At 35.2% G+C, this 27,519-nt stretch overlaps 1 protein-coding gene across 1 annotated transcript in view; it reads right to left on the bottom strand.

The window, feature by feature from the left end:
• Positions 1-27,519, bottom strand: part of DCC (DCC netrin 1 receptor) — a gene marked incomplete at its 5' end in the record, with an annotated part of 954,021 nt that overhangs the window by 49,669 nt on the left and 876,833 nt on the right. Inside the window, 3 exons of the mRNA XM_027869065.1 lie at positions 585-746; positions 14,444-14,560; positions 20,194-20,420. Of these exons, the coding sequence (XP_027724866.1) occupies positions 585-746; positions 14,444-14,560; positions 20,194-20,420 (506 nt within the window). The remainder of the gene's footprint in view (positions 1-584; positions 747-14,443; positions 14,561-20,193; positions 20,421-27,519) is intronic.

Here is a 27,519-nt window from a genome sequence, read left to right as displayed (position 1 = left end):
TATCTATCTATCTATCTATCTATCTATCTATCTATCTATCTATCTATTCCTAAAAAAAAAGATGCTACTAGTAGAATCTCCTAGCCAGGAATTAGCTCTTACAGATGGAAAGGTATCACATCACTGATTTAACTAAGTTAATCTAATGATAGGTTTGGCAGCAGAAGGCAGAAGCATTTAGTTAAGTACTGGCTAATCAAGATTCAATGAGACAATGTTACAGATAACTAAGTTGTGATAAACAAGTTAATTAGAGGATAATAACACTCCTTTGCTACTTTAGGAAGATGACAGAAGGTGTTAGCTTCTAGCATTCCCAATATGACTTTTGTTAATTGCTGAATTTCAGAATTTTTCCCCTTCCTCTGCCTTGACAATAGAACTGACTTTTTTAAAGACTCCCATTGGAATATTCCATAAATATTTAAATAGGATCTGGAGGATGGAATGAGTTGGTGGTATAAATTCTGATGTTCTTAAGATGCAAAGAGAACTTTCCTAGGACTAAGAAAGCAGACTAACTCCCCTCTGACACTGTCAGATTTAGCAGAATGCTCACATAGAAAGAAATGAAAATATATTACACTGACTTCTTCCTGTTCCGAAGCCTCGATCAACAGCAAGTGTTGGGAACGGCACAGAGCGGAGAGTGAACTGAGGATGAGGGTATCCACATGTTGGAGATGGCAAGATTCCTGGGTACTGGGCACTTTCTAGTGTTGGCACTGGGATGGCACTAACAACAGCTGCAAAACAAAGAATGGAAATTAATTTTATTTTAAATCCCAAATATTTCCATAAAAAACAAAAAGGACACAGACAATTTTGACAGAAGAAAAGTGTACATTTATCCCTTCCATGTTGTAGGTTTTAGGGATATGGTGCCCCTGAGATTTGGAATATCTCATAACATTTTTTGGCCTTCACTTCACACCAGAGAAGAAGTCTGATTTTTTTTTCTTTTATGGGATGTTGATATTATACAATACCATACGTATGTTTTATGCATTTCTGAGTTTCTGAACTTTTGCTGTGTTGTCTGCTGGCCTTCATGTGTCATCTATGGCTTCTGTAAAATTGCTGGTTTAATTTCTTATGCTAACTTGCGATATATCAAAACTGTGATGGGGAAAGTCATGATGTGGAAGGGATAACTCTGTGTGTGTGTGTGTGTGTGTGTGTGTGTGTATAACTTTAAAGTGCTACATAAAAGCTAGATTTTATATTAAATTATTATTATTACTATTATTACCTGTGATTGTGGTCCTCTAAAACTTTAACGATTTTTGTTTTTATAATCACTTCCATTTCCAAATATGTCCTTCCCTCCTTCCCTATCCAGAAATCCATCCCTAATAAGACTGAATAAAAATGAAAGAACAAAATTTCTGCAATATATGTGTTATATCTATCAATTATATAGTGCTTTGAGATTTACAAAATATTTTTGATCCTCACAATGACCCTGGGAAGTAGATGCTATTATTACACATATTTTACAGATGAGGAAACTGAGGTATAAAGAGGTTAAATAATTTGTTCAGAGTCACATGGACTGAATTTGAACTAAAGACTTCCTGACTCCAAGTCCAATGCTCTCTCCACTATGCCTCTGTATAGTGGATATGCTTCAACTAACCAACACATCAACTGAATCTGACAGTATGTCAATGTTCATACCAAATCTTCCACCTCTCCAGTGAAGGGACTGAGGTGCATTTTCTTGTCTCTTCTTTGGGGCTAAACTTGGTCATTATAATTAACCAGCATTCAATATTTTTTTTTAAATGGAAAGTATTACTATTTAAGTTCACAAAATATTTCAATAATGAAACTATGGACTTCATGCAATAAATATATAAATCTACATGTAATTAGCTTTTTTTAAAAAGAAATCAGATTGCTACAGTTGATTCAATTATTTTTGGTCACCTTATAGAACCAATTAGGACAAAGCATAGTCATTCACATTGATTGACAGCTTTTTATGCTTTCCAACAATATAGTGGTCAGTACAATTGGTTTTGTCAGAAGAAAAATGATAGATCCAATGACATACTCTCAAAGATAAGCTAGAGGTAAAATCACTTGCATGAATTCTAACTGCTTCTCTATTATTCTGTCAGGAAAAAAATAGATTTCCACAGCCTGGTGCCTAATCACACTGTTAAAACTAAGAAGCTTAAATTCCATCCAACCAAGAAAGAAAGTCAATTTGACTGATTTGGGATCTTTATGAAAAATGCTCTTTTTCTTATGGCATTCCTAAGTCTTTAGGATTTCAAAAGAGAGGATTATTAGTAGCTACTGACACTAGAATTTCTTCCTTCTTCTCTGTGAAAGTAGGGAAGGAAGTGATGGTGAAGGTGATAAAGGAAAATAATGCCTTTATATAAGGAGAATCAATAGCTCACATAGTGTGAAAAGATAAACAGATAATAAATATTGTGGACTACAGGTCAAGATTCCACCACAGCAACTATCATAGAGTATTTAATTCAAGCTATCTGAAGTTACCTAATTAACTTACATAGCACCTTTTTTTCTGTACTTCAAAAACATTAATTAATCTGCTGTCTTACCAGTAGAGGTATGTCATAATGATCTTCCTTCTTAAAGATGATTAATTTTGAATGCAAAGATTAAATGACTTGGCCAGAACAATAAGACTATAGCTTTGATAGCGTTTGATAGGGACTTCAGGGATCCAGATTTAGATTTCTGTTTCAAATGTGCTAGTCAGTAGAGAATTCATTCAGCAAATATTTGTGGAGTACCTACTATGTGTGTGGACTTCTATGAGGCATGTTGGAGGGGGGTGATACATGAGCTCTCACAGACCTGGTGGTCATGTCTTCACTTTTGACTCCTACTCAAGATGCATGGGGGCTATTAAGTGCTAGAATTTCAAAAATAAAACTATCTGATGATTTCACACTGCAGATTGGCTCAGTGTCCAGCAACCTGCCTTTGATGAGAATCCTCAGTTTCCCAGGTCTTTATTTTCACTTGTGAAGCATTCAGATGTATAACCCACTTTTGAAAAAAAAATACATATATATGTAATACTCCTGCTGTTTAGAAGATGATTATTGAAAAGATGATAATTCTGTATCAAAATTCACAAAACACGATGTCTTAAAGTCTCTCTTGATTTTTCTACTTCAATTTAGACTTGGGTGGGGAACAACAAAATACGAAAATCACACCATAACCAATATTTATCATGATGCTATGTTTATATGGACCAGCTAGAGAAAGATAGTGTCAATTATTTCCAATAAATCTTGGCTCAGTGACCAAAGAGGAGAATTCTATTTTGACACAGCTTGCTGATAATTGAATTTGTATCTGACATTAATGTACTAAGAGCTTGGAAATAGAAATTCTCCCATCAAATTATGTAGCTCCTTTAGCACTAACAGTTTGATATCAGAAATCCAGTACAACTTTTAAAAATGTTTAACTAAATATAACTGATGGGGAATATGATGTAGAGATTATTTAGGCTAGATTCCAAGAAGTAAATACTTTGTAGTTCCTTAAATAGTTAAGCATGATACTTTCAAAATATGTTTTTTCTCATTTTTGAGGTATACGAGGAAAAGTGGTATGTTGAAGTAAGAAATTGTTTCATCTCATTCCTTAATCTTTATCTTCTTTCTATCCTTTGTGCAATGATCTAAAGCTTGCCAGGAACTGCAAAGTAATATTAATTTATAAATATGAATTTCATATTTAAGAATATGATTTTTTTGTATTTCCTGATCTTCATTAAAAAAAAACAGATGGCATGGAAGAGTAACATAATCTTTTTTACTTAAACTTTTATGCATGCTTTTTATTTTTATATCATCATTATTTGCAGAAAAAGCCCCTATCACCTCATACAGTGAGCCTTCCCTTGAAACAGGGGAAAAAAAAAACCAACAACCCAAAAAGCTTATAGACTGTGTCTAAAAGTGTATGCAGCATTATATGCCCATAGTTCTCCATCTCTCCCATGAATTGAGGGAGAAAGCATGCTTTTCTATAAGAATTCAAAAACTTTTTCATCCAAGGAAGCTTGGGAAAGGAATTAACTTTCAAGAAATTGTTTTCATTTGCTATGCCTAATCTTGCCTTTCTCACCGAGGGTAGGGTAATGTACAAAGGAATTGTGCCACTGTTGCTTCTAGAGTGTTATCTAGTGTCTACTTTGTTTATTGGTGGAAGGGAAGAAGAAGGATTGTGCACATATTGAAAACCTTAATGGATAGATAGTGATGAAACAACTAGTGAGACACAATATAGGTAGGAGTTTTAGGAATTGTCTTCCTACATTTAGGAACCATATATAAAAGTCACTCTGAGGTTAGAATCTCAAGGAATGATTGGAAGACTAAAGAGGTCTGTGATATAACTTGGAGATGAGAAGGGGTTGCCTGACTTTTGAACTTGATCCAGATGCAAATCATGATTTAATAAGTCTTTACTTATACAGAATTTCCAGCAGATTCCAACTCTATATTTTCCCTTGACAAACAAATCATCTTTTTTCCTATCAAAAGATTCTCTCTTTAGCCACTATTTTCTTCTTCAAGTCTACTTCCTTAAAGTAGACTGCTTAGATTCATACAACCTGACAATTTAGTTCATCAGGGGTTGTGCTTTCAATCCCCCCATTTCCCCCCTTCTACTCCTTATTGCTCCTCTAGGATTTTGTTATGTTTGTTTGTTTGTTGTGTGCATCTGTTACCTTGTTTTTCTGAGTGTCAGTCTAATCTGTAATCTCTCTGGTCAAAATGACAGTAAAGACTCTGAGTCATTAGAATTTATTTCTAAGGTATTTCTAGAATTTCTATGCATGATATATAACCAAATATCTGTCTTTTTGAAATGACTTGAGCAAAGAATTTTGGAGCTAGAATTAAAATGTAAACAGGACAAATGTTTATTAACCACCTAGGTTTTATAGAACATGACCTTCTTTCTTTCATGTGTCTTCAATATATCTCCCACTCTCTCCTTCCCATAGGCTTAGAAACATGTTCAAATCACTCTAGTCCTAAAATAAAATAGAATTAAAAAACAAAAACAATAAAGATGCCTTGATTCTTTTCCATACAGCTATAATCACATCTTTTTTCCCCTTCATAGCCAACCTTCTGGCAAAACTCTACCCAGTGTTTCCAACCACTCCATCAATTAATACATAAAACAATTCATTAAAGAGGGAAAAAAAGCATAATGATTTTTTGCATGATAGCTAATTCATTCAATGAATACTTGTCAAGTAGTACAAGCTCAGTGATAGACTGCTGGGGGGCTACAAGGGAACACACTGTAATCCAGATGAGGGATTTTATAGTTTCCAGTAGTAAGAGGAGACAAGATAGTGTAGACAGGTATATATAATACCAATTGCAATATAAATGCACAAGTGAAGTATAAAGTGATGTAAAATCAGATGAAGGTAAAATCATTTCTAGTTGGGGAAGTTCAATGGGAAAGAAAAAAAAAGAAACAAAATTCTGGTCTGTTAGCCAAGATACTGGTTTCTAAATCTAGCCTACTGTGAGCAAACTGTGTGATACTGAACAAATGACAATTTTTCTGGGCTTCAGGGTTCTCTTCTGTTAAATGGGAATTTTTTTTTTGTTAAATGAGATACAGTGTGACATAGTTGGTAAACAGTCAGCTTGGGAGTCAGGAAGACCTGGTTTCCAGTCCCATATCTTTGTAACCCTAGGCTAATCACTTAACCTCTCCTTCCTCTAGGTCTCTAAGACTATAAATTGCAGAGATAGTGTTGACTTGCATTGGTAGAGTGAGTTTCTCCTTGAAATCAAAGGTCCTGTCTCTATCCTCTTAATTATTTTTGTATTTCTCGTATCCTCCTACTAAATTGTAATCTGCATGAGGGCAGGGGAATTTCTATACTAAATATTTTATTTCCCTCAGAACTTAGCATATGGTTCTGTAAAACCTAGGTGGTTAATACACATTTGTCCTGTTTACATTTTAATTCTAGCTCCAAAATTCTTTGCTCAAGTCATTTCAGAAAGACAGATATTTGTTACATATCATGCACAGAAATTCTAGAAATACCCTAGAAACAAATTCTAATATCTCAGAGTCTTTGCTGTCATTTTGACCAGATAGAGATTAGAGATTAGACTGACACTCAGAAAAACAAGGTAGCAGATACACACAAAAGACAAGGACTTCCCAATTTTAAGATGAGTTGTGTTCCAAACATTTCTAAGTCAGGTACTTAGAAGTTAGGACACACTTTCTCAAAGAAATATTATAGATGGTGGTTAGGTTGACAAGAAAGTCCTTAAAAGGTTATTCAACCAACAATGTAGTTGAAATCTTGTACGCATGCAGAAAAAAAGAATAGAAAACAATTTTATTGCAATACTGGTGATTATGCAGAACTGAAAAAAATACATTTGGAAAATAGATTTCCATTTATCCTAAATTTTGGCATTTGAAGAAAAATAGGTTTAACTAGAGTATCTAAGAAGATACTGGGAGACTGTATAGAAATTTTGGAAGACTGAGCATGTTAAAAGGGTTTAGAGTCAAGGACAGTGGTCCTTTATTATTTATTCATTCAGTCATTCATTCATTCTATTATCATGTACCTAAATATATAGGATAAATAGGAGAGAGATAAAAAGATTAAATATTATATACTGGGAAAGATCTGACTATTCAATAAGAAAGGGGTCCCAGCTCTCAAGGAAATCACATTTTAGTGGTTTCTAATGTCTCATTGAAACTTGTAACTTTCCTTTTCTTTCATATGGGCATATAACTAGCACTACTGTTATACTTGGCTGTAAAAGGAGGGGGTAGGAAAAGAGGATCTGAGGTTCCTTCTTTTTCCATAATGCTAATCATAACTGGTGAGGAAACAAAACTTCATAGAGGTTATGTGAGTGGCCCAAGATCACATGGGTAGTTGCCAATATTCTTTGCAGTAGGGAGGGGAATAGATGGCAATTTACAGATGAAACAAAAACACAGAAAAGGAGAAAACTTTTTCTTTTGTAAAGAAAACTAGGTCAGATTTAGAAGACAGAAAGGGGAAAAAACTAAAGAGGAACTACAGTGAGGAGCATATGCATCGGAGGCAGCCTGGTATGGGTAGAAAGATGTGTGGAAGTGGAATCCAAACTGACTTGCCCTCTAAGACTCAATTCCCTTTTAGCCCTAAACCTATGTCATGTGCATATGTATGCATACATTTGTGTGTGTGTCCCTGTGTAAAATAGCCTAAACTGAAATTAATTGAATTGTGAGTATTAAGAGATATAAGAAAGGAAGGGAGGATGGCAACTTGTACATGAACCTCTAAGAGAAGAAAGGAAATGGTGGAGAAGAGATGTAGGATAAGATTGCTCCATACTTGGGCCACCAATGGTTCTCTCGACCCAGGAGTATTTAAGTGGTGGCCAGAAAAAGTGAATATGTGTAGTATGCTCAAGGATAGTAAAAGAAAGAGGAGGCGCTATGAAACTACCATTTTATAAATACAATGATTGCAAAGGATGATTGCAAGTTGAAATGTTTGCAACTCAGAGACTATTGATATAACTTGCCTTTCTGGAATACAAAGCAAAATACTAGTATCAAACCCTGGCTGAGATCATCTGGGTGATCATATAGTCCAAACCCCTTCTTTTACATATGAGGACATTGAGTCTCTGGCAGGCTAAATGGTCTGTCCATTATTATGGAGATCTCTGTGTTTGAACAGTATTTAAACCAAAGTTCAGCATCTTATCTGCTTAAGAAATGCTGCCTTTTCAGAAAAGAATAGAGGATATGTTTTTTATGAAATGAAATTTTAAAATACCATTAATAGCACTAATAAACATAATATTACTATTACCACTAATAGTGCTAATAAACATAGCTCTAAGTCATTTTGACTATTATAAATACTGCAAAGGACTTACAAAAGAAGATGCTATCCGCATCCAGAGAAATAAATGATAAATAGATGTATAGCATGGATAATATATATATTTATGTGTATATATGTGTGTGTATACACATATATGTATATGTATATTGTACACATATTTATATATTTGTGTCTAATGGTAGCTATCTCTAGGGCAGGGGGAAGGGGAAAGAAAAAGAGGGGAAAAAAGTAAGTTACATGATAACTTTATTGTATTTAAAAGGAATAACAAGTTGTACACAATACATTTGTAGTTTTATGTGCAATTATCTTTTTTTTTTCTTATTCTATGTTATGGAAATCTTGTTTTATTTCTTAAGTGCATAATGAAATTAAACATTTTTCTCTAAAAATTAAAATTAAATAAATAAATATAGCTTATTTTAACAGAAATTTAGTTTTATGAAGTACACTGGGAGGTAGACAGTTCAATCATTGCTATTGTTATTGTTGTCTGAACTGTGATTTCATTAATGTGGCAAATTTCCTGGTGTGGGAAATTCCCTCCACCAACGAAGATTGGCACTTATCTGTAACTTATAACTTTATAGATTTTTTCTAGGGGCTCTAAGTGGTTAAGTGATTTGACAATGGTCATATAGTTACTTGTTAGTCTACAAGATTGCTTTCAGCTCTAGATCTACGAATCGTATAATCCCGATGTCAAATGAATAGGTGTGTTGGAGTTAGCTCAAGCAGGCTCAAGAGGGCCTATCATTAATTTTCAGTGTGAGCATTTACACCTCAGAAATTAGTAAACACTACATTTCAAATCAGGGTTTCATTTATTATTTTGTTGATTGTCTAGACCTAAGAATATGAGGGAGAAAATACTAATGTGAGAGATGATCTCTAAGAATCTCTCAGGAATGAAGCCTCCTCAGGCAGTTAATAGCTTCTTGTTCTGTTGAAAGACTTGCAGCTGGTTGACCTTGTAAAGAAACATGCTTTTCAACACATCTTGTACTTTATCAGACCTCCTCCTCCCTTTCTAAAACTATTTACCCTAAAAAGAAAAAGAAAACCTCCCGCTTTTCCCTGTCTCCAGGCAAGTGGTAAAAGTGTCTTTTTTCTTTGTCGCTGGGGTAGATTGCCAGGAATAGATTGTACCCTCAGAGCTTGCATTAATGAGCCCTGAGGAGGGCGCTGGGAAAGGGGATTGCAGTAGGACCTATATAACCTGTTGATCTGAATGCATCTCCACTCTCTTCGGTTGGCGCCAATTTTTTGGTGTTCTGAGGGAGCCCTTTCTTGAGAAGGCTAATAAATGAATTTTTCTTTTTGCTAATATTTCTGAGTCTCCAATTCATTGATAAGGGTCTCTGTACCCCACACACTAACAATGCAGATTAAATTTAAAAGGGTTACATGTAACTCCCTTCCCCCTCCCCTGCCAGTCAGTTGTTAAAATATTAACCGGTATATCTTTTTGTGAAAAAGGCAGGATCAAACCCAGGTTTTCCTGTCTCCAAGGACAGTCAATTATCAATTACAATATGTTTCCTTTCAAGTATCATTAGTTTATAGTTATATGAATTAATTTGCTTCTAACTATAGCTAGTTATTAACTGGCAGAAAACCATTTTCTCCAGATGCAGAGTGCTGAGTGGTCAGGAAGACCTGAGTTCAAATGTGACCTCAGAAACTTAGTAGCTGTGTGGCCTTGAACAGGTTACAACCTGTTTTCAGTTTTATCTGTAAAGTGGGAATAATAGCACCTATGTCCTAGGGTTATTGTGAGGATAAAATGAGATAATATTTGTAAAGCATTTTGCAATCTTTGAAGTCCTTTATAAATGTTAGTTATCTTCATCATCATTATTTTTATTACTGAATATAGAATCAAAGATTACTCACAAAGAAATATTTTGAAACTCCTTTAAAAACATCTACATAAAGCAGAAAATTGTTTCATGATTGCTAATATAACCTGATTCTAAGTAGGCAGTAGGCATCTGTGGCACATGTAAACCAAAGTAAATGAACATTCTCTCTATGCTGCATATATCAGAAATTTAAGAGACTGGAAGAATAACGATAGGAAAAATTATACCTTGTACAGACTTCTTTTAATTAAAAAAATGACAGCAATTGTCATACCATAATTTATTCTATTTATACATTTGCTGGTCTTAATCATATATTACTGCAAATTCTATTTTTCACTAAGATGCTTAGCACAGAACATTAGCACAGATAAATATATTCTGCTCTACAACAATATTAAATACATCCCCAAGAACTAAAGACAACTTCAGTTAGCAGATACATTATCTGTCAATTAACATTTTATAGATCTTGGTAAGAAATGCAAAGGGAGAAATGGAAAACAATATGTTCCTACTAAAATAATTATCAAAAAGCTTTGCAGCAAACATTGTCTTTATAGATATGATTAGGAATCTGAAATATGGAAAAGTTTCGGTTTAATCAAGGCTTTTGACATACCTGGATAAATCTAAACAATCAGAAGCAAGAGTATATGGAAATTTATTTATTTCAATGAATGAATTCATAATTGTATTAGCATGGAGATGTGCAACTTTTTCCACACAATCACCTAAAACCTTTTTTTAATTTTAGTCAAATGTGCAGAACTTGTTTTATTGTGTAGACAGCGTGAACCTTCTTTTAAAAAATAAACTATAATGATTACCAAAAAATGGCTTGAGTTCATAAATATTTAAAAAACAAGAAAATAACAGAATTGGAAGTGATGGAAAGAATGGAATGTGACAAGGTCATTAGCAAAGAAATGAATTCTATTATGTCTCTAACATTAATGGCCATTGAACAAAAGGGTTGGGCACCATCATTTAAAAATGAATCCTTTGTCGTTTGTGAGCTCCACTCTTTGCGGAGTCAGGTAGCAGGAAAAAGAGGTTGAGATTGCTAAGAAGTGATTGAAGGGAGTCAATAGAATGAAAAGAACACTTTATTACACTGGTCCTAGGTCCCATCTCTCTCAGGAATTTACTGGGTGACTGGGTATAAATCACTTTAATTTCACTTAATTCTATAATTAAGGATGTTGGACTGGACGATCTGCAAGGTTATTTCTAGTTTTAGTGTTTTCTAAGTATATGTGGTTATAAGGCTAAAATGAGCTCTATAAGGTGAGAGTGCTTTGAAAAAGTCAAAAATATATAACATACTAATATAAAGCTTGATTGGGCAATTGCTCCTGTGATTCTTCTGTGACTCCCAGTGAGGAAATTGCGTCTATATTATATATTGGAAACTGCTCTGTATACAATGAATATTTGTTTAATAATTGCATGATAGTACAAGGAAAGGTAGCATAATTTATCTATCTATTAAATGATTATTTATTGTGTCATTATGTTTAAGGCACTGTATGAAGGGGCTGTGATGAATAACATACAAATCCTTCCATCAAAGAGTTCATAATCTAGTAAAGGACCAAAGACATACATAAAAGAAACTTCAATACAAGGCAGTAAATGATGAAAGGCCTTAAATGGGGTAGAATTGAAATGATACAGAGTCCAGAAAAGACAGAAATTACTCCTTGCTGAGGTGATCAAACATTGCCTGGAGGAGGTGGTATTTGAAAGATTCTTTGAAGAATATAAATAATTTTAAAATGTAAAGAACAGGTAAGTATTCTAGAAATGTAAGATGGTGTGAACAAAAGTATAGATGTAGCAAAGGGAAGGCAAGCTTGAGGGATTGTAAATAGGGCAGTCGGGCTGGCATATAGGGTATTTGGTAGGAAGGGTCTCGTAGAAGATAATTCTGAAAATGGTAAACTATTGTCAAACTATGAGAAGCATTCAATGTCAGGCTGGGTGGCAGGGGTGCTCATATTTTATTAGTTATGTAGTGAGGAGTCATGAAAGGTTTTTAAGGTGGGATGGGAGGATTGACACAAAGTTGTCTTTTAAGGTTAATCTGGTAATTGTATGCAACATGGATTAGAGTAAGTAGAGACTAAAAATAGAAGTAGGTGACCATGTGGAGGAGGGAAACCTTAGTGTCATTGGTACTTGCCACAATTTTGTAATGCCACAATTTTCCTACCAACCAACACAGGTCTCCTCTCACTGGGATTCTCTTCAACTTTTAAGTCATTCCACTCCTTCAACACTCAACTCAAATGCCATCTTCTGCAACAGGCCTTTTTCAGTCCTCCCAAGTGCCCACCCCCACAGCAGATGCTAGAATCTGTACTTTGAAGGTTATTTTCTATCTACTCTGTCTGCATCTTATATGAATCTATGAATTTAAAAACACATTATCTCCCCCCATTATACTATGAGTTCCTTGAAGGCAAAAGCTGTTTCTAACTTTCTTTGTATCCCCAGTGATTAACCTGTCATATAGTAAGCATTTAATAAATACTTGATTAATTCTGCTAATTTACTGGTCTCCAAATTTCAGGTCACCAGCAGGGAGAAGATCACAGTGTTTCCTTCCCTCTTCTCCTCCCCTATTATATGATAACAGTCCATCAGCCTTCTGGGCAGTTAAAGAGAATTTAAATGAAATGAAAATATATAGTTATGGAGGATGGGAAGGGAGGTGGGTCCCAGAGGTTGACATGGACAGAAAGTTCATTCTCTCACATTTTATAAAGTGCTCTATACTTAAATCCTATTCTTTTAGCAGTTAAAATTCATTAGCCATCCTCTAGTTCTCCTATCATTGAAATAGTCTTAGTCTCAGTCTTAATATTCAGTTCTACTGTCATGCAATTGGCTGGCCAAAGCTGATGTTGGTAACCTTTGAGAAACTTCTCCCCTAGCCCTTCCTGGAGAACAAAGAGTCTTTTTTTTCTTCTTTTCTTTTCTTTTGTCTTTCTTTTTTTTTTGTTTTTTGGCTAGGCAATGGGGTTAAGTGACTTGCCCAGGATCACACAGCTAGTAAATGTTATGTGTCTGAGGCTGAATTTGAACTCATGTCCTCCTAAATCCAGGACCAGTGTTCTATCCATTGCGCCACCTAGCTGCCTCCTATAAAGAGTCTTAAACTCAGAAAACTGAACCTGATTATCTCAGCTTGTTTCACCTTGAATGCACTGGTGAGAAAAAATGATTATTTTCTTATTATATTAATAACCAATTTTATATGTGGGACCCAAAGATCTTTTTTTATTATTAATAGCTAATTATGAACAGGATTTATTTCCCTCTCTTTTTACTCATTCAAAGCCCAATCCTTGTGAAGAACAGGGCTGACAACAAGACATTCTCTCTCTCTCTCTCTTTTTTTTTTGATGAGGCAATCAGGGTTAAGTGACTTGCTCAGGGTCACAGAGCTAGTCAGTGTCAAGTGCCTGAGGTTGGATTTGAAGGCAGGGTCCTCCTGATTCCAAAGTCAGAGTTCTGTCCACTGCACCACCTAGCTACCTGAGACATTCTCCTCAATCTTGGGTGGGACCCCACTCAACTGAGAGAGTTTATTTATGATTAAAGGGTAAAGAGATTCCAATCTAGGTGAATTCTGGCATTTGTCAATTTAGAATAGATCCTTTTATATAGATTACTGGAGGCACAATGGGTGGAAATGACTCTTTTTGTCTAAAAGTGCTGACATTATCAAAGTCATGTACTCAGTCCCTCATTAGAAAAAGGCCCAACTCTCATTATAATATTCACTTTCTAATTAATTGTTAACCAATCAGAATTGATTTCTACTATTCAGGGCCAACCCCTTTTCTAAAGGCATTTAAACACTCAAGGAACTTCCATATGGAGTCTTTGGTTATGGAAAGAACCACTGACCTCAACTGATTATCTCCTAGCCTAATTAATAAATTGATTATTAGTTACCCAGAAACTATGTCTTGGACTTTTCATTCAGCACACTGGGCAAAGCCTTAGACTGCCTATTCTCCTTCTACTCTGTCCTCCATTCCCAAATCCCCATATGGCATCAAGCAATTATGACTCTGAACAACACACTTATCTTTTGATCCCCTTCTCTCCCTGATGGGAACACCAGGACAGTTACTCAGTAAACTGTTCACAGCCATCTCAAATGATTGCATAGACAAGGTCTTAGAATTCTGGTTCCCTTTCCTTTCTTTTTTTCTTTTTCCTTTAATAGTAATTTCATTAGAGAAGAGAATTCCCCTCTGCCAAAGCAGATCAGCATTTGTTCTGTAATTTACAATCTTAGAAAATTGCTTGGGGGCAACTGAGACGGGAGCAGACTAGCTTGGGAACAACAGAGGCAGTATTTGCCAGAGGCTGCACTTGAACTCAGGTCATTGTGACTCTGGCTCCCTAAGCTCTACACATCTCAATGCCTCTTGACTCCCAGTTTCTATTCACAATTCTGCTCTGCTTTGTGAAGACAGCTGTCAATGTTCCTTATTATCTTTTAATTTCCACAAAGGGGTGGGGTGGGGGTGGAGATAAAAGGAAAAATCTGTGATGGAAATCACCGTCACTTGGTGTAAGAAATCTACCAGCAGATGGCTGGTCTCAGGGGAGTAGGGAGAGGCCCTTTACTCACTGGGGTTGTTCGGCTGGGAGTCCATTGGAATCATCAGTTTGGCCCGAGTGGCTCTTCGGGTAGCAAGTGATCGCTCTAGTGTCGACATAGTGCTTCCAGCTTCTTCAGCATCAGGACCTAAAGAGAATCAATACATCCGCATGAGCCCTCTCACCAAGTGGCACCGCTCTTTACTTTGCCTGATCATTGTATCAAAATGTCAAGAACTCTTTCCCCTGCCTGAGATCTCTGTGGTCTCTACCTTAGCCAATAAGAATTACAGCACTGATTGAGGACCAGAAATTTTCAGCAACGTGTCCAATGTCACCAGATTGTAAGTGTCATCAGCAGGACTCAAATCTAGATCACCTATGGCAATAGAGGAAATTTCCACAGTGAGAATTCTCCCTATTGATGAAATTAGAGGTCTAGACAAAACAAAACAAACTCAAGAATTTGAAGACATCTATCACACATAGTTCCCTTCTTGCTTATGACAGATCTTCAAATACCCCATTCTTCAAGTATTTGAAGATCTGTCATAAGCAGGAGGGGTTAGACCAGCAATGCTTGGTTCTAGAGGGCAGACCCAGGAGCAATGGGTATAAAGTTGCAAAAAGGCAAATGTAGGTTTGTAGGAAAAATTCATAAATGATCAGAACTGTTCAAATGTGGGAAGGACTGCTTGAGAGGTGACGGGTTCCCCCTCATTAGAACTCTTAAAGTAGAAGCGGAAAGACTATTTGTCAAGTATTCATTTATGTCAAGGAATTCCTTAGCGAAAACCCCTTTCAGGCATGAGGAGAACTAGATGACTGATCATGGCCCTTCCCACTCTAAATTCTGACTCTGTGATACTGGAGATGGTGGCATGAACTTGCAGAGATTAAGTAATTTAAGTGATTTATCAGGTCATAGAAGTAGTAAAGGGTCAAGGTACAACTTGAACCTAGGTATTCTAAATCTAACTCCAATATTTTTTTCTACTACACCATGCTTCACTCGTACACACCTTTTCAGACTTAAATGTCAACTCCCTCTGTTATTAATACAGCATTTTAAAATAGCCAGAATGCTTAAGTTGCCATTGCCTGCCTACACATGTGAAACTAAGCCTGTGTTTATGTTAAATCAAAACATCTGGCCAAATCAATTAGTTCCAATTAAATGTTGAATCCACAAAAATAAATTAATTTGAAAACTGGTTATATTCCATCACATAATTAATGCTTGACTTAATTCAACTTTTTTTTTCTCTTTTTGTTCTTATGGAGGAGAAAAAAATACCACCAATTGCTACATGTTTTTCTCAGCAATGTCAAGAAACCGAGTTCACTGATTTTTACCCCCAATGAATTGAACAATCAGCTATTTCTTTTGATGCATAAATACAGTCTGAACCTTTCAGATGTTTAAATTTTAATACGATTTTCTTATTTACTAGTCACAATATGCCTCAATTATTGTTTATTCAGGCAATGTGAAAAGAGGTGAATTTTTCAGTAAAATTGTCAACTATTGACTCAGAAATCATATTATCAACCTTGCTTAGGTAAATATGAGTTTCTAACTGAAATATCACAATGCAATTTCTAATTAAAACTCATATTTTCAGGATATAATTTTATTCATTTATTTTGTTTCCTTTCTCCTTCCAAAGTTCCCCCAGAATTAGAAATGTCTCTATCAAGTTGCTGTCAATTGTTCACATAATATATAATGCATTTATAAGGCACATGACCAGCATATGGCAAGAACTTCTTACTCTCCATTCTTTTTTTGTGTCTTTTCTCTTCTCTTTGCCTCTGTCTCTGTCTCTTCACATTCTCCTATGGTAAACTCATTCACTGCCATGGCTTCAACTACCACCTCTATGAAGACGGCTTTCAAATTTCTATCTGTAGATCTCAAACTCAAAATAACTAAAAATCACATTTATTATCTTACCTTCTAAACCTCCTCCTCATTCTTATTACCTTTATCAAGCTTCAAGGGATGCCCCTGATTCTAATATTTTGGGAATTGATGAATAAGTTTATGTTCAAAGTATCCCATTATTTCCCGTGCTTTAATTTTCTTTCCCCACTGGTCATCTTTTCACATACTAAAGACTCATCATTCTGTAAGTTTGTCCTTCTAATGACAGTGACAAGAAATGTATCCTCAACACCTTGACCATTTTCATAGTCGTTCTTTTTATGTCTTTCTGAAATCATTTGTACAAAAACATGACAATTCAGATTTTAAAAGAGCAATTTAAATACAGTAATAGTTACTTTTTTTTTTCTTGTAAGCCGCTCTTGCTGCTCATGTTTTGTTTATTTTTTTAAATTTGGCTAATGTTTTTCTAGGGGTCATCTGTAATTGACATCTAAGTACATCCAAACTCTAAAGTGATCTATTCTTTCTTTACCTTTTCTTTCTTTCATCTTCTTCTTCTTTTTATTTATTTTTTGTAATAATGCCATCTAAGTGCCTCTTTTAACAAATCAACTGCCTGATTATATTCACTATTATCCCATTCAACTTTGTCATTTTAAGTAATCTATAGGCATATCTATACAAGGTCAAAATTGAGACATTTTAAAGTCTTGGTTAATTCAATCTTTTCTAGTTGAAAAGTTTAAAAAAGGCTAAACTGAAAGTAAGTCTCAATTTAACTCAATCAAGCTATTTAAAAACACTGAATATTGCCTAAGTGATTCTTCAGATGAACACAGTGTGAGTAGAAGTATGATGTAAGGGAAAGGCAAACAGGGCTTGGAAACCAAAGTTTTGACTTTGCTTTTTCCATCTTGTATGACCTTAGACAAGTTGATACACCTCTTTTTCTCTTCCTCTCTACCTCTTTCTCTCTATCTCCCAATCTCTCTTGATCTTTTATTCTCCCTAAAAATATACTTAATTTTTCATTTTAATTTTTCATATAATTTCATTTTAATTTTTTAATTTTTCATTTTAATTTTCATATATTTTTCATATAATTAATTTCATATAATTAATTTTTCATATAATTTCATTTTAATTTTTCAAAAAATTTACTTCACATTTTGTCAAATATTGAAGAGAAACTTTTAAAATCTTTGTGAAGATGAAGAAAATGGAGGTTTGCTCTACCAGTGTACAATTTGTATTTTTAAAATGATTAATGCCTTTTATTTATCATTTAAAATGATTAATGCCTTTTATTTATCAGTCATTTCCTGATATACTAGTCCCTTTCCATTCTATTATGAATTTTGTCTGAAACAAACAAACAAAAAACAGTAAAGTAGAATTAACTGCCCCACGTGCTACTCAATTTCCCACTTTTCAATAAAGGGAGAGAGGATGATGTATTTCCTCATTTCTTCCCTAGGATCAAAATAGGTCATTACAATTAGAGACATGGCTTTGTTTTAATTATTGTTTTCATGTGTATTACTGTCGTCACTTCATATAATCTTTTGTAGGTTATACTTATTTTATTGTATATTAGTTTGTACTAATGTTACAATATTTACCTGAATTTCTCATATTCATTGTTTCTAACAATGCAATAATATTCCATTCATAGTTAAAAATTTGTTTCCTCATTCCCAAAGTGATGGGCAACCATTTTGTTTTTTAGGTCTTTGCTAGGGTGAATATTTTGCTGTATTTTTTCCCCTTCCAATTTGAACTCTTTGGACTATGAGCTAGCACTGGGATCAAAGGGTATCTACACTACAGTTACTATTCTCATATAATTGCAAACTATTTACCAGAATGATTAGACCAATTCACAGTTTAATCAACAATTTTTAAGTGTGCCTATTTTCCCTTGAGCCTCTTCAACACTGACTTTTCTGATTTGGGGGATAGCCTTTTGCTACTTATTTATTAAAAGATGCCTCTTGGTTTTATATATTTGTTTTAATTTTCTATAGATCTTGCATATCAGACATTTATTTATCCAACATATTTTTAACCAAATAGCAGTTTTTCATCTTATCCTACCTGCATTCATTTTGTTTCTCAATATGAGAAACTTGGACTTTAGTTTTCTTTTCTGAACCTTAGTTTTCTTGGTTGTAAAATGAGACAATAATACCTGCTCTACCTACCTCTCAGGGTCATTGGGAGGAATACCTGAGATGGTTGATGTGAAAGTTCCTTTAAAATAAATTCAAGTTTTAGAGATCATACAATCTGAGTCCCAGAGGAGTTAAGTGACTTAGGGAGGCAGCATAACCTTACGATCCTATGACTTGGGTTCAAATTCTGGCTCTGATATTTACTCTATGTATGAAATTTGACATTATTTAACCTTCCTAGGTATCAGTTTCTTCTGTAAAGTGAAGGGGTTGGGTTTAATAATTGTTAAGGTTCTTTCCAGCTCTAAATTTATGGTTCTATAATGTTATGACTTGCCTTAGATCAGACAGCTCAAAAGAGCTGAATAGCTCTGCCTCAAAAGAGGCAGAATAGGTTTCTGTTTTGGGGTCAAATGGTCTTTTAACTGATGGGGGGGTGGGTACTGAAGGAGAAGGATGTCAAAGAAGAACCTTAGGTTATGAAAATGGGAGACAGGTTGAGTGGTGGTACCACTAAAAGAAACAGTGAAATCAGAAGAAGGGATGATTTTACAGCACAAGATAAGCATGATTAAGCATGCGTTGAATTTGAGATGCCAATGGATATGTGTGTGTGTTTATTACAAGCAGTGGGAGAATCTGGAGCTCAGAGGGTGGATAAGGCTGCATATCATCTGAGGAACCCATGGGAGTAAATGAGGTGGTAGCAGGAAAGACTATGGAATGCTGGTTTATAATGATATTCACTGTAATAGCATTTTTCTGCATTCTTTTAAGCATGAGGGCTCTGGGTTTACTTATTATAATTAAAATATGCAAATGATTAAAATATTTGACATATATAATACAATAGCAGCCACTCATCCCTTCATCTTACTCTGAGCCAAACAGATGTGCTTTGCCTGATCTATGGCAAGGTCAGGTGATCTTTTGATTCAGGACACTGTTTTTGCCTTGTTAATCAAATATTAGCAACTATGGTAGGCAAAGCACCATCAGAACAAACACCTGTATCTCATTATGGGAGTTAGGGCATGTCCTTACATACAAACACAAACATGCATGCACACACACACACACATGCACACACACACACACACACACACAAACCCTACTGCTTTTTTCTTCAATGTTCTTCATGTAGACACAGTCTATATATAAAATCATTCAGCAAGCATGTTGATAATGAGATTGCATGTGGGAGAAATATCATCTCCAGAGTAATCAGGGCTCAAATTGCATAGTACTCAGCATTTTCAGACCTCCAATTTCCCTTGCACGCTTTGAAACGAATGTACAAAAGTTTTGCAGCCAAATCTCAATTATCCCCATAACTGGGGACAAAAATAGCATAGACAATTCATTTTTTACAGAGAATCCCCAAACTCATTTGAGTCAACAGTTATACTGCCAGATATACTTTTATAGAAGGTGCTAAGAGTTATGATTTCTTGATCTCTATCTACCATGCCCAATATACTTGGGTAGGTTTGAAAGTATAATAAAATTGGCAAAAGACAGGCAATAGGAAAGGGAAGGGTAAATCTGAACAACCTAAAAATTAGGTTGAAAAACAATCTACTTTTGAGACATAGAGAAATGAATGCAAATTACTTACAAAGTAATCTAAAGAGGACTGTTTTTAAACAGGTAGTGAAAATCACCAGAGGATGAGAACTATGAGCTTTCGGTGAGCTCAATGGCATGATCACGTACCTGAATGGGATGTGCTCTTGCTTCCCAGCTGTGTTTCTGATTGACTGTGGCTGACTGGTGTAATATCCTGGCAACCCTGGATTGGTGAGTCCCTTCCTGCAGGGTCTGAGCCAGTTGGTTTTTCAATATTCTTCATCTCCATTTCTTCATGATGAATCCAAAGATCAGGAGGCCGTAGGTCTTTTTGGCTTCCCTTCCTTTTGCCAGCACTATGGGTGGCTCGTTTCCTAGGAAAGGAGTTGTAAAGAGAAGATCAAACCCAATATTCTGCTGCTCCCAGAACAATTAATTCAAGTCTTTCCATTAGCTGCCTCAAAGAAACAAAAGGACTCCCTGGGGTTGGCTTATGAGATCCAGGAATCAGTGAACTTGTATTTGGCTTTCTTTTCTCTTACTCCAATGTAGACAAACCATATTGTATAAGATGCCATATTAAACCTCCAGAGGCTCATCTTTTATGTAAAGGACCTCTCCTCTAGTATCACCTTCAGGCTCATCCATGAAGTGACAATAGGTTAGACAGTCACATGCCAATCCTAGGAGCTCCAGCATAAAACAGCCACTGACAAGTTCTCCTTAGAAGTTACATGGAGTAACTGCTTTGAAAGAATGATGGAAAGAAAAGGACAGGATTTGTGCCAATGGCTGGAACTCAAACAAGAAGGGATCCTGGTGTGCCAGATCCCCAACTGTATGTTCCATTTAAAAGCTTCATCTCAGAAGAGGAAAAACAAACAAACAAAAAGCACCTAGTATAGGGTTGTATGGAGAAAGTTTATACAGGAAATTGTTTATTTTAATTTCTTTGGACTGCGATCATTTACATTTTAAAAGACCTCCTTAAATATGAGCAGCATCTTTTAAAAATGGAGAATATAAATCCTTATGTATAAAATCAAAGCAAAATAGCAAAATTTGGGGAAAGGTATGATTGTCCTTGGTACCTACATCCAAAAGTTAAGGACACACTCTAAATGCATCAAGATCCTCTTAACAACGAATTATAGATATATCATTCATAAATCTATTTGTCTAAACCCTTCTTGAGCCTAAATATATTTGCAATTTTCATTTCCTTTTATGTACAGTGAATTCCTAACTTTCACCATGTAGCATATAAATAACTGTGAACTCAAAATTAAAAAGAATGTTAAAATTATTTTTACATGTAATTAGGAAAAATAAAATATTATTTGAAAAAAACTGTGTACTTTGTTCTAAAATACCTTTCAAATTTAAAAAAGTGTCTACTCATTTGAGTATTTCAGAATCTTATAAACTACTCCATATCATCCCTTCCTCTACTCATTCTGTTTTTACAAACTTTATTCTATCCCCACTTAGCATCTGCATTATACCCCTTTCCTATTCCCTCCAAGCTAGAATCATACGACTTTGCACATATTAATGAGACTATGGGGTGCTCTGGATAAAGGGTTAGACTTGGAGTCAGAAAAGCCTTCAGTTCAAATCCCGTTTTCTATGCCAGTTGTGTAACCAACTAATACAAGTCACAAAGCACTCTAAGCCTCTGTAAAATGATTCTGTGGCAGCTGGGTGGCACAGTGGCCTGGAGTCAGACTAATCTTCCTGAGTTCATATCTAGTCCTCAGACACTTACTAGCTGTATGACCCTGGGTAAGTCACTTAACCCTGTTTGCCTCAGTTTCCTCATCTGTAAAATAAGTTGGAAAAGGAAAAGGCAAACCAATCCAGTATTTCTGCCAAGAAAACACCAAATTGGGTCATGAAGAATTGGACACAACTGAAAAACAACTGAACAACAACAAAAATGATTCTGTAATAACACCTGTTATACTTACCTCATAAGACTATTATGAGAACCTAGTGAAATATTGTATATAAAGTTCTTTGTAAACCTTAAAACTCTATATAAATATTAATTATTATTATAGATCACAAGTAGATTACCCTCCATTATTTAGTCATTTTAATGGTCTATTTCTGAGCATAGCTCTTTACATATAGTATATGTTTAATAAATATTTGTCCAAGTAATTTATTGGTGCATATCTAGCATATTTATGTCTCCCATAAAGGCATTCATGGTGGCAACTGGAGCATTAAATAGAGTGTTAGACCTGGAGTCAGGAAGACCTGAGTTCAAATTCAGCCTCAGACACCATGTGATCTTGAACAAGTCACTTAACTTTAGTTTGTCTCAGCTTCCTCAACTGTAAAATAAAGATAACTATGGCACCTACCTCATAAGGTTGTTGTGAGGGTCAAATTTGATAGCATTTGTAAAAATCACTTAGCCAGGCAAACAGTAAGAATTATATAAATGCTTATTCCCTTCCTCCCTCTTTCCCCTTCACTCTTTTTTCATGAAATTTAACAATAAACACTAGGTAGGTGTACAGATATGGCTACACCATAGTTTTGTACAATGGAGGGATAATATTTTCTGTTTTGTCCTAAATACCTTTGCTGATAATTATCTATAGCTTTTGATTTCTTGGTTGCAGGGCAACACCTTGCCAATATCTTTTGGAATTTCCATAATGACTACTGGATGCTTTTCCTAGAGCTAGACATCTTTTCTCATAAAATTTGACAGTAAAGTTCATCTTCTAATTTTCTCTCTTCTCATACATGGAACCTTCTTGAAGTTCACCAATGTTAGCTTGATATTTCATTTTTAGAATTGTGTCACCTAAAAACCTAAAAATTTTTACTGTTTTTCTATCACCTCCAAAATAAACAAATTCTATAAGACCATGCTAATTTTTTACCTTAGCACTTAACCTCAAAGTCAGTACTACTCCCCTCAATCTGGCTCCCATTTACCTTTCCTGTCTTATTTCATATTACTTTCTTTTATATACTAGACTAATAGGCCGGTTGACTTCTCTTAAGTCAACAGCCCATCTTTGAACTCCAGGCATTCACACAAAATATTCATCATTCCTATAAAGCACCTTTTCCTTGTTCTAGCCATTGTGGAAAGGAATATTGAATTATGCCCCCAAAGTTATTAACTGTGCATACCCTTTGACTCAATAACAGTACTAATAGGCCTATATCCCAAAGAGATCAAAGAAAGAAGAAAAGCACTCATATGCATATAAATATTTATAATTTCTTTTTTTGTGGCAGCTAATAACCTGATGTTAATGAGATTTCTTTCAATTGGGGAGTGGCTGAACTGATTATGGTATACAAACAAAATGGGATACAGAGAGTTTAACACAGTGTCTGGCACATAGTAAATGCTTAATAAATGCTTGTTGACTGACTATTGTGCTATAGGAAATAAGGAGATGGGTTCAAAGAATCCTGGGAAAACTTGTATGAAATGATGCAAAATGAGCAAAAGTGAGAACAATTTTTACAATAAAAATATTGTAAAGATGAACAGTTTTCAAAGACTTGAGAATTCTGATCAATGCAATAACCAATCATGACTCCAAAGGACCAATGATGGAGCATGCTACCCACCAACTGATAGTGAGATAATGGACTCAGGTGTGAGTGCAGAAAAAAAATTGACAGTGACCAAGGTCGAACTTTGTTGGCAGAGAATAAGCAAAAGTTTTACAAGGATTTTCTCCTTTTTTCCTTTGTTTTTAATTGGGGAGGGGAGGTGTTAGGGATTGTTAATTGAAGAAGTAAAAAAAAAAGAATTGAATTATATTTTATTTTAGAAAATATAATGTAAGGATTCTTATCTTCTTTTGAAGCTCCTTTGTAGAACCTTCCCTGATTCTCCCAAATATTAGTCTTTAAATCCTTAATTATCTTTTTGTTATATTTATTTGTGTACATGTTGTATCTCTACTTAACTCAACCCATACTCCTGTGTAGAAAATATGCCTGGCATACTACCCTACATAGAGAAGGTTTTTAATTTTGTATGGAACTGAAGTGACAGCTTCTTATAAGAAACAATAAGCAGTATTTTATATAGACAATTTTCCTCAAAAGTAATTAGCATTTCTATTTGAATTTTCAGAAAAAGACCTTATTTAGTATGATTGCAATGTTATAATCTCACTAATTCAAATAATTTAGTGGATATCTATACAAATTAGCAAAATGATAGAATTATAGAATACTTTTAAAGAAACACATTTTATTTACTTTCAAGTGTATTTTGTTGCTAAGCCATTTTTCAGTCGTGTCCAACTATTCATGATCCAATTTGGGGTTTTCTTGGCAAAGATATTAGAGTGGTTTGCCATTTCCTTTTCTAGTTCATTTTACTACGGATGAGGAAACTGAGGCAAGTAGGGTTAAGTGACTTGACCAAGGTCACACAGCTAGTAAGTGTCTGAGGCTGCATTTGAACTCACAGAAAAGGGGTCTTCCTGACTCCAGGCGTGGCACTCTATACACTGTGCCACCTACACCCTTTCAAAAGCATACAGCATAGGAAAGACAAATTAGCTAATTTTTTTGTCAGTGCAGTTCCTTTGGAATCTTTCTAGTCTTAGAATTATAGATCATTAGAGTTGAAGGGACCTTAGAGATCATCTAATCTGACCAACTTTATATTTTTATAAATGAGGAAACTGAGGCCAGGGGAAGTTTAAAACTTAGCCAAAGATATACATCTACTTTTTTTCCTAATTATGTAACTTTGGGTCAGTCATTTCACCTCGGTATCTCCCAGCTTCCTCATCTCTGAAATGAGAGTATCAGACTAAAATGATGTAGATCTAAGGTCTTTTACAGCTCTGAAATTCTAATCCTACCATTCTAAGTGTAGACTGCATCATGAAGCTCATAACCTAAATATGCAGAGACTAATAAGAGTAGTAGGAAATATTTCCATTCTCCCCAATTGTCATTTAACTCAAGAGCCCTGAGCAAAGTAAAATTTCAAACCCACCAGCATGTTTAAACAAATAAATCATGCAAACCTCCAAGGGTTGTTGTGAGGATCAAAGGAGATAATGGGAGAAAGCTTTCTGAAGGAGCCGGAGGATGTTTTACAATTGTTCCCATTCATATACAGAGTTCATACTTCCACAGGCATGCTGTCTATTTCAGAAATGAACTAATTTTGTTTTCATCTGAATTATTCAGATTGTTCCAAAAGGTTTTGTTGTTTGAAAAAAAAATCAAATTTGAAAAGAAATTGAAAAAAAAATCCCCCTTCTTCCTCTCCTGCTTCTCCTAGAACATCTCCCTTTCTCATGCCTTTATTTTTTTTTAAATCATCACATCATAGGTCAACTCACACCCCTGCCCTCTGTCTGTATTTTCCCTCTAATTGCCCTAATATAGATAAAGTTCTTAGGAGTTACAATTATCCTCTTCCCATGTAGTAATGTAAACATATTAAACTTATTAATTTCCTTATGATTTCTCTTTCATATTTACCTTTTTATGTTTCTCTTGTATTTGAAAGTCAAATTTTCTATTTGGCTCTGGTCTTTTCATCAGGAATGCTTAAAAGTCCTGTATTTCATAAAATATCTACTGTTTTCCCCCAAAGGATTATAGTCAGTTTCAATCTTTGTAATCCTAGCACCTTTGCCTTCTAGAATAACATATTAATCCTTTAGCATATCTAGGATATATATTACATATATCATATTTAATATCCTTTAATGTAGAATCTGATACATATATATATATATACATATATATATATATATATATATATGATATCCTTTGATGTGGAATCTGCTAAATCTTGTATGATCCTGACTGTGGTTCCATATTTGGATAGTTTCTTTCTGGCTGTTTGCAATATTTTCTCCTTGACCTGAGAACTCTGGAATTTGGCTATAATATTCCTGAGAGTTTTCATTTTGGGATCTCTACCAGGAGTTGATCAATAGACTCTTTGAATTTCTATTTTACCCTCTGGTCTAGAATATCGGGACAGTTTTCCTTGATTATTTCTCGAAAATGATGTCTAGGCTTTTTTTTTGCATCATGGCTTTCAAGTAGTCCAATCATTCTTAAAATTATCTCTCCTCAATCTATTTTCCAGGTTAGTTCACTTTCCAATAAGATATTTCATATTTTCTTTTATTTTTTTTCATTCTTTTGATTTTGTTTTATTGTTTCTTTGTGTCTCATGGAATCATTGCCTTCCACTTGTTCCATTCTAAATTTTAAGAAATTATTTTCTTCAGTTAGCTTTTGTACCTCTTTTTCCATTTGGCCAATTCTGCTTTTTTTTAGGCTTTCTTCTCTTCAGTGGATTTTTGTGCTTTTACCAATTGGCTAATTCTATTTTTCTAATATTTTCTTCAGTATTTTTGTCTCTTTTACCAAGCTGTTGATGCTCTTTTCATAGTTTTCTTGCACCACTCTCATTTTTCCCCCAATTTTCCCTCTACTTCTCTTATTTGTTTTTTAAAATCCTTTTTGAATACTTCCAGGAATTCTTGTTGGGCTTGTATCCAATTAACATTTTTTTGAGGCTTTGTTTGTAATTGTTTTGACATCATTGTCTTCTTCTGAGATTGTGTCTTAATCTTCTCTGTCACCATAGTAACTTGTTATGGTCAGGTTCTTTTTTGTTGTTTGCTTATTTTTCCAATCTGTTTCTTGACTTTTTACTTCTTGTTAAAGTTGGGCTCTGCTCCTGGGGTGGAGAGGGCACTGTCCCAAGCTTTAGGTCTTTTATGCTACTGTTTTCAGAGATGGCCCTGGGTGGTTTGTAGGTTTTTGATGCTTCCAAGGTGGTATGACCTAAGGAGAGTGTGGTCACTTCTCCCCTGGCTTCTGCTATGGTCTTTACCCAGGAAGGGACTTTGTTCCCTCATAGCCACCAGTGCTAGCTTTCTTCCTGGCCCTGGGACTGGGACCAGGTCCCCTGCTCTCCTGCAGCCACAATTGTTAGTGTTCCTCTCTATCTTGGAATTGAGACCAGGGTCCCTACTCCCTATGAGCAACCATAAGCACTCCTTTCTGCCCTGGAGCCTTGATTAGAGTCCCTGGTCCCTAGCGCCACAAGTGCTATTGCTCCTTTTGGCCCTGGGACTGGAAGCTGGAACTGTGCATGGGCAATGTAACAGGGTCCTGAATCCAGGGCAAGCAAATGGAAATCTCTGTCTGACTATTTGTCTGAACCATTCATTATCAGTGGATTAAGAGCTACAGAAGATGCTGTGTCTGACAATATAACTGTTAATACAACATTCCATGCTGCACTTCTGGTCCAACCATCACCCTGGTGAGACAGAACTTTCTTGCCAAACTGATAAATTGTCAAGGGTTGGAAAATTGTTTTACCTCAACTGTTTGTTGGTTCTGCTGCTCCAGAATTTAATTTGAGGCATTCTTTTAGAGTTGTTTGGAGGGAGATGTGAAAGAGTTTGGCTGAGTGCTTCTCTGTCATCT

This window comes from Vombatus ursinus, unplaced genomic scaffold (assembly GCF_900497805.2).
Source record: "Vombatus ursinus unplaced genomic scaffold, bare-nosed wombat genome assembly UNPS02014791.1, whole genome shotgun sequence".
NCBI classification, from domain to species: domain Eukaryota; kingdom Metazoa; phylum Chordata; class Mammalia; order Diprotodontia; family Vombatidae; genus Vombatus; species Vombatus ursinus.
Note: the sequence above shows the minus strand (reverse complement) of the source record. Positions and strands in the feature narration are given on the sequence as shown.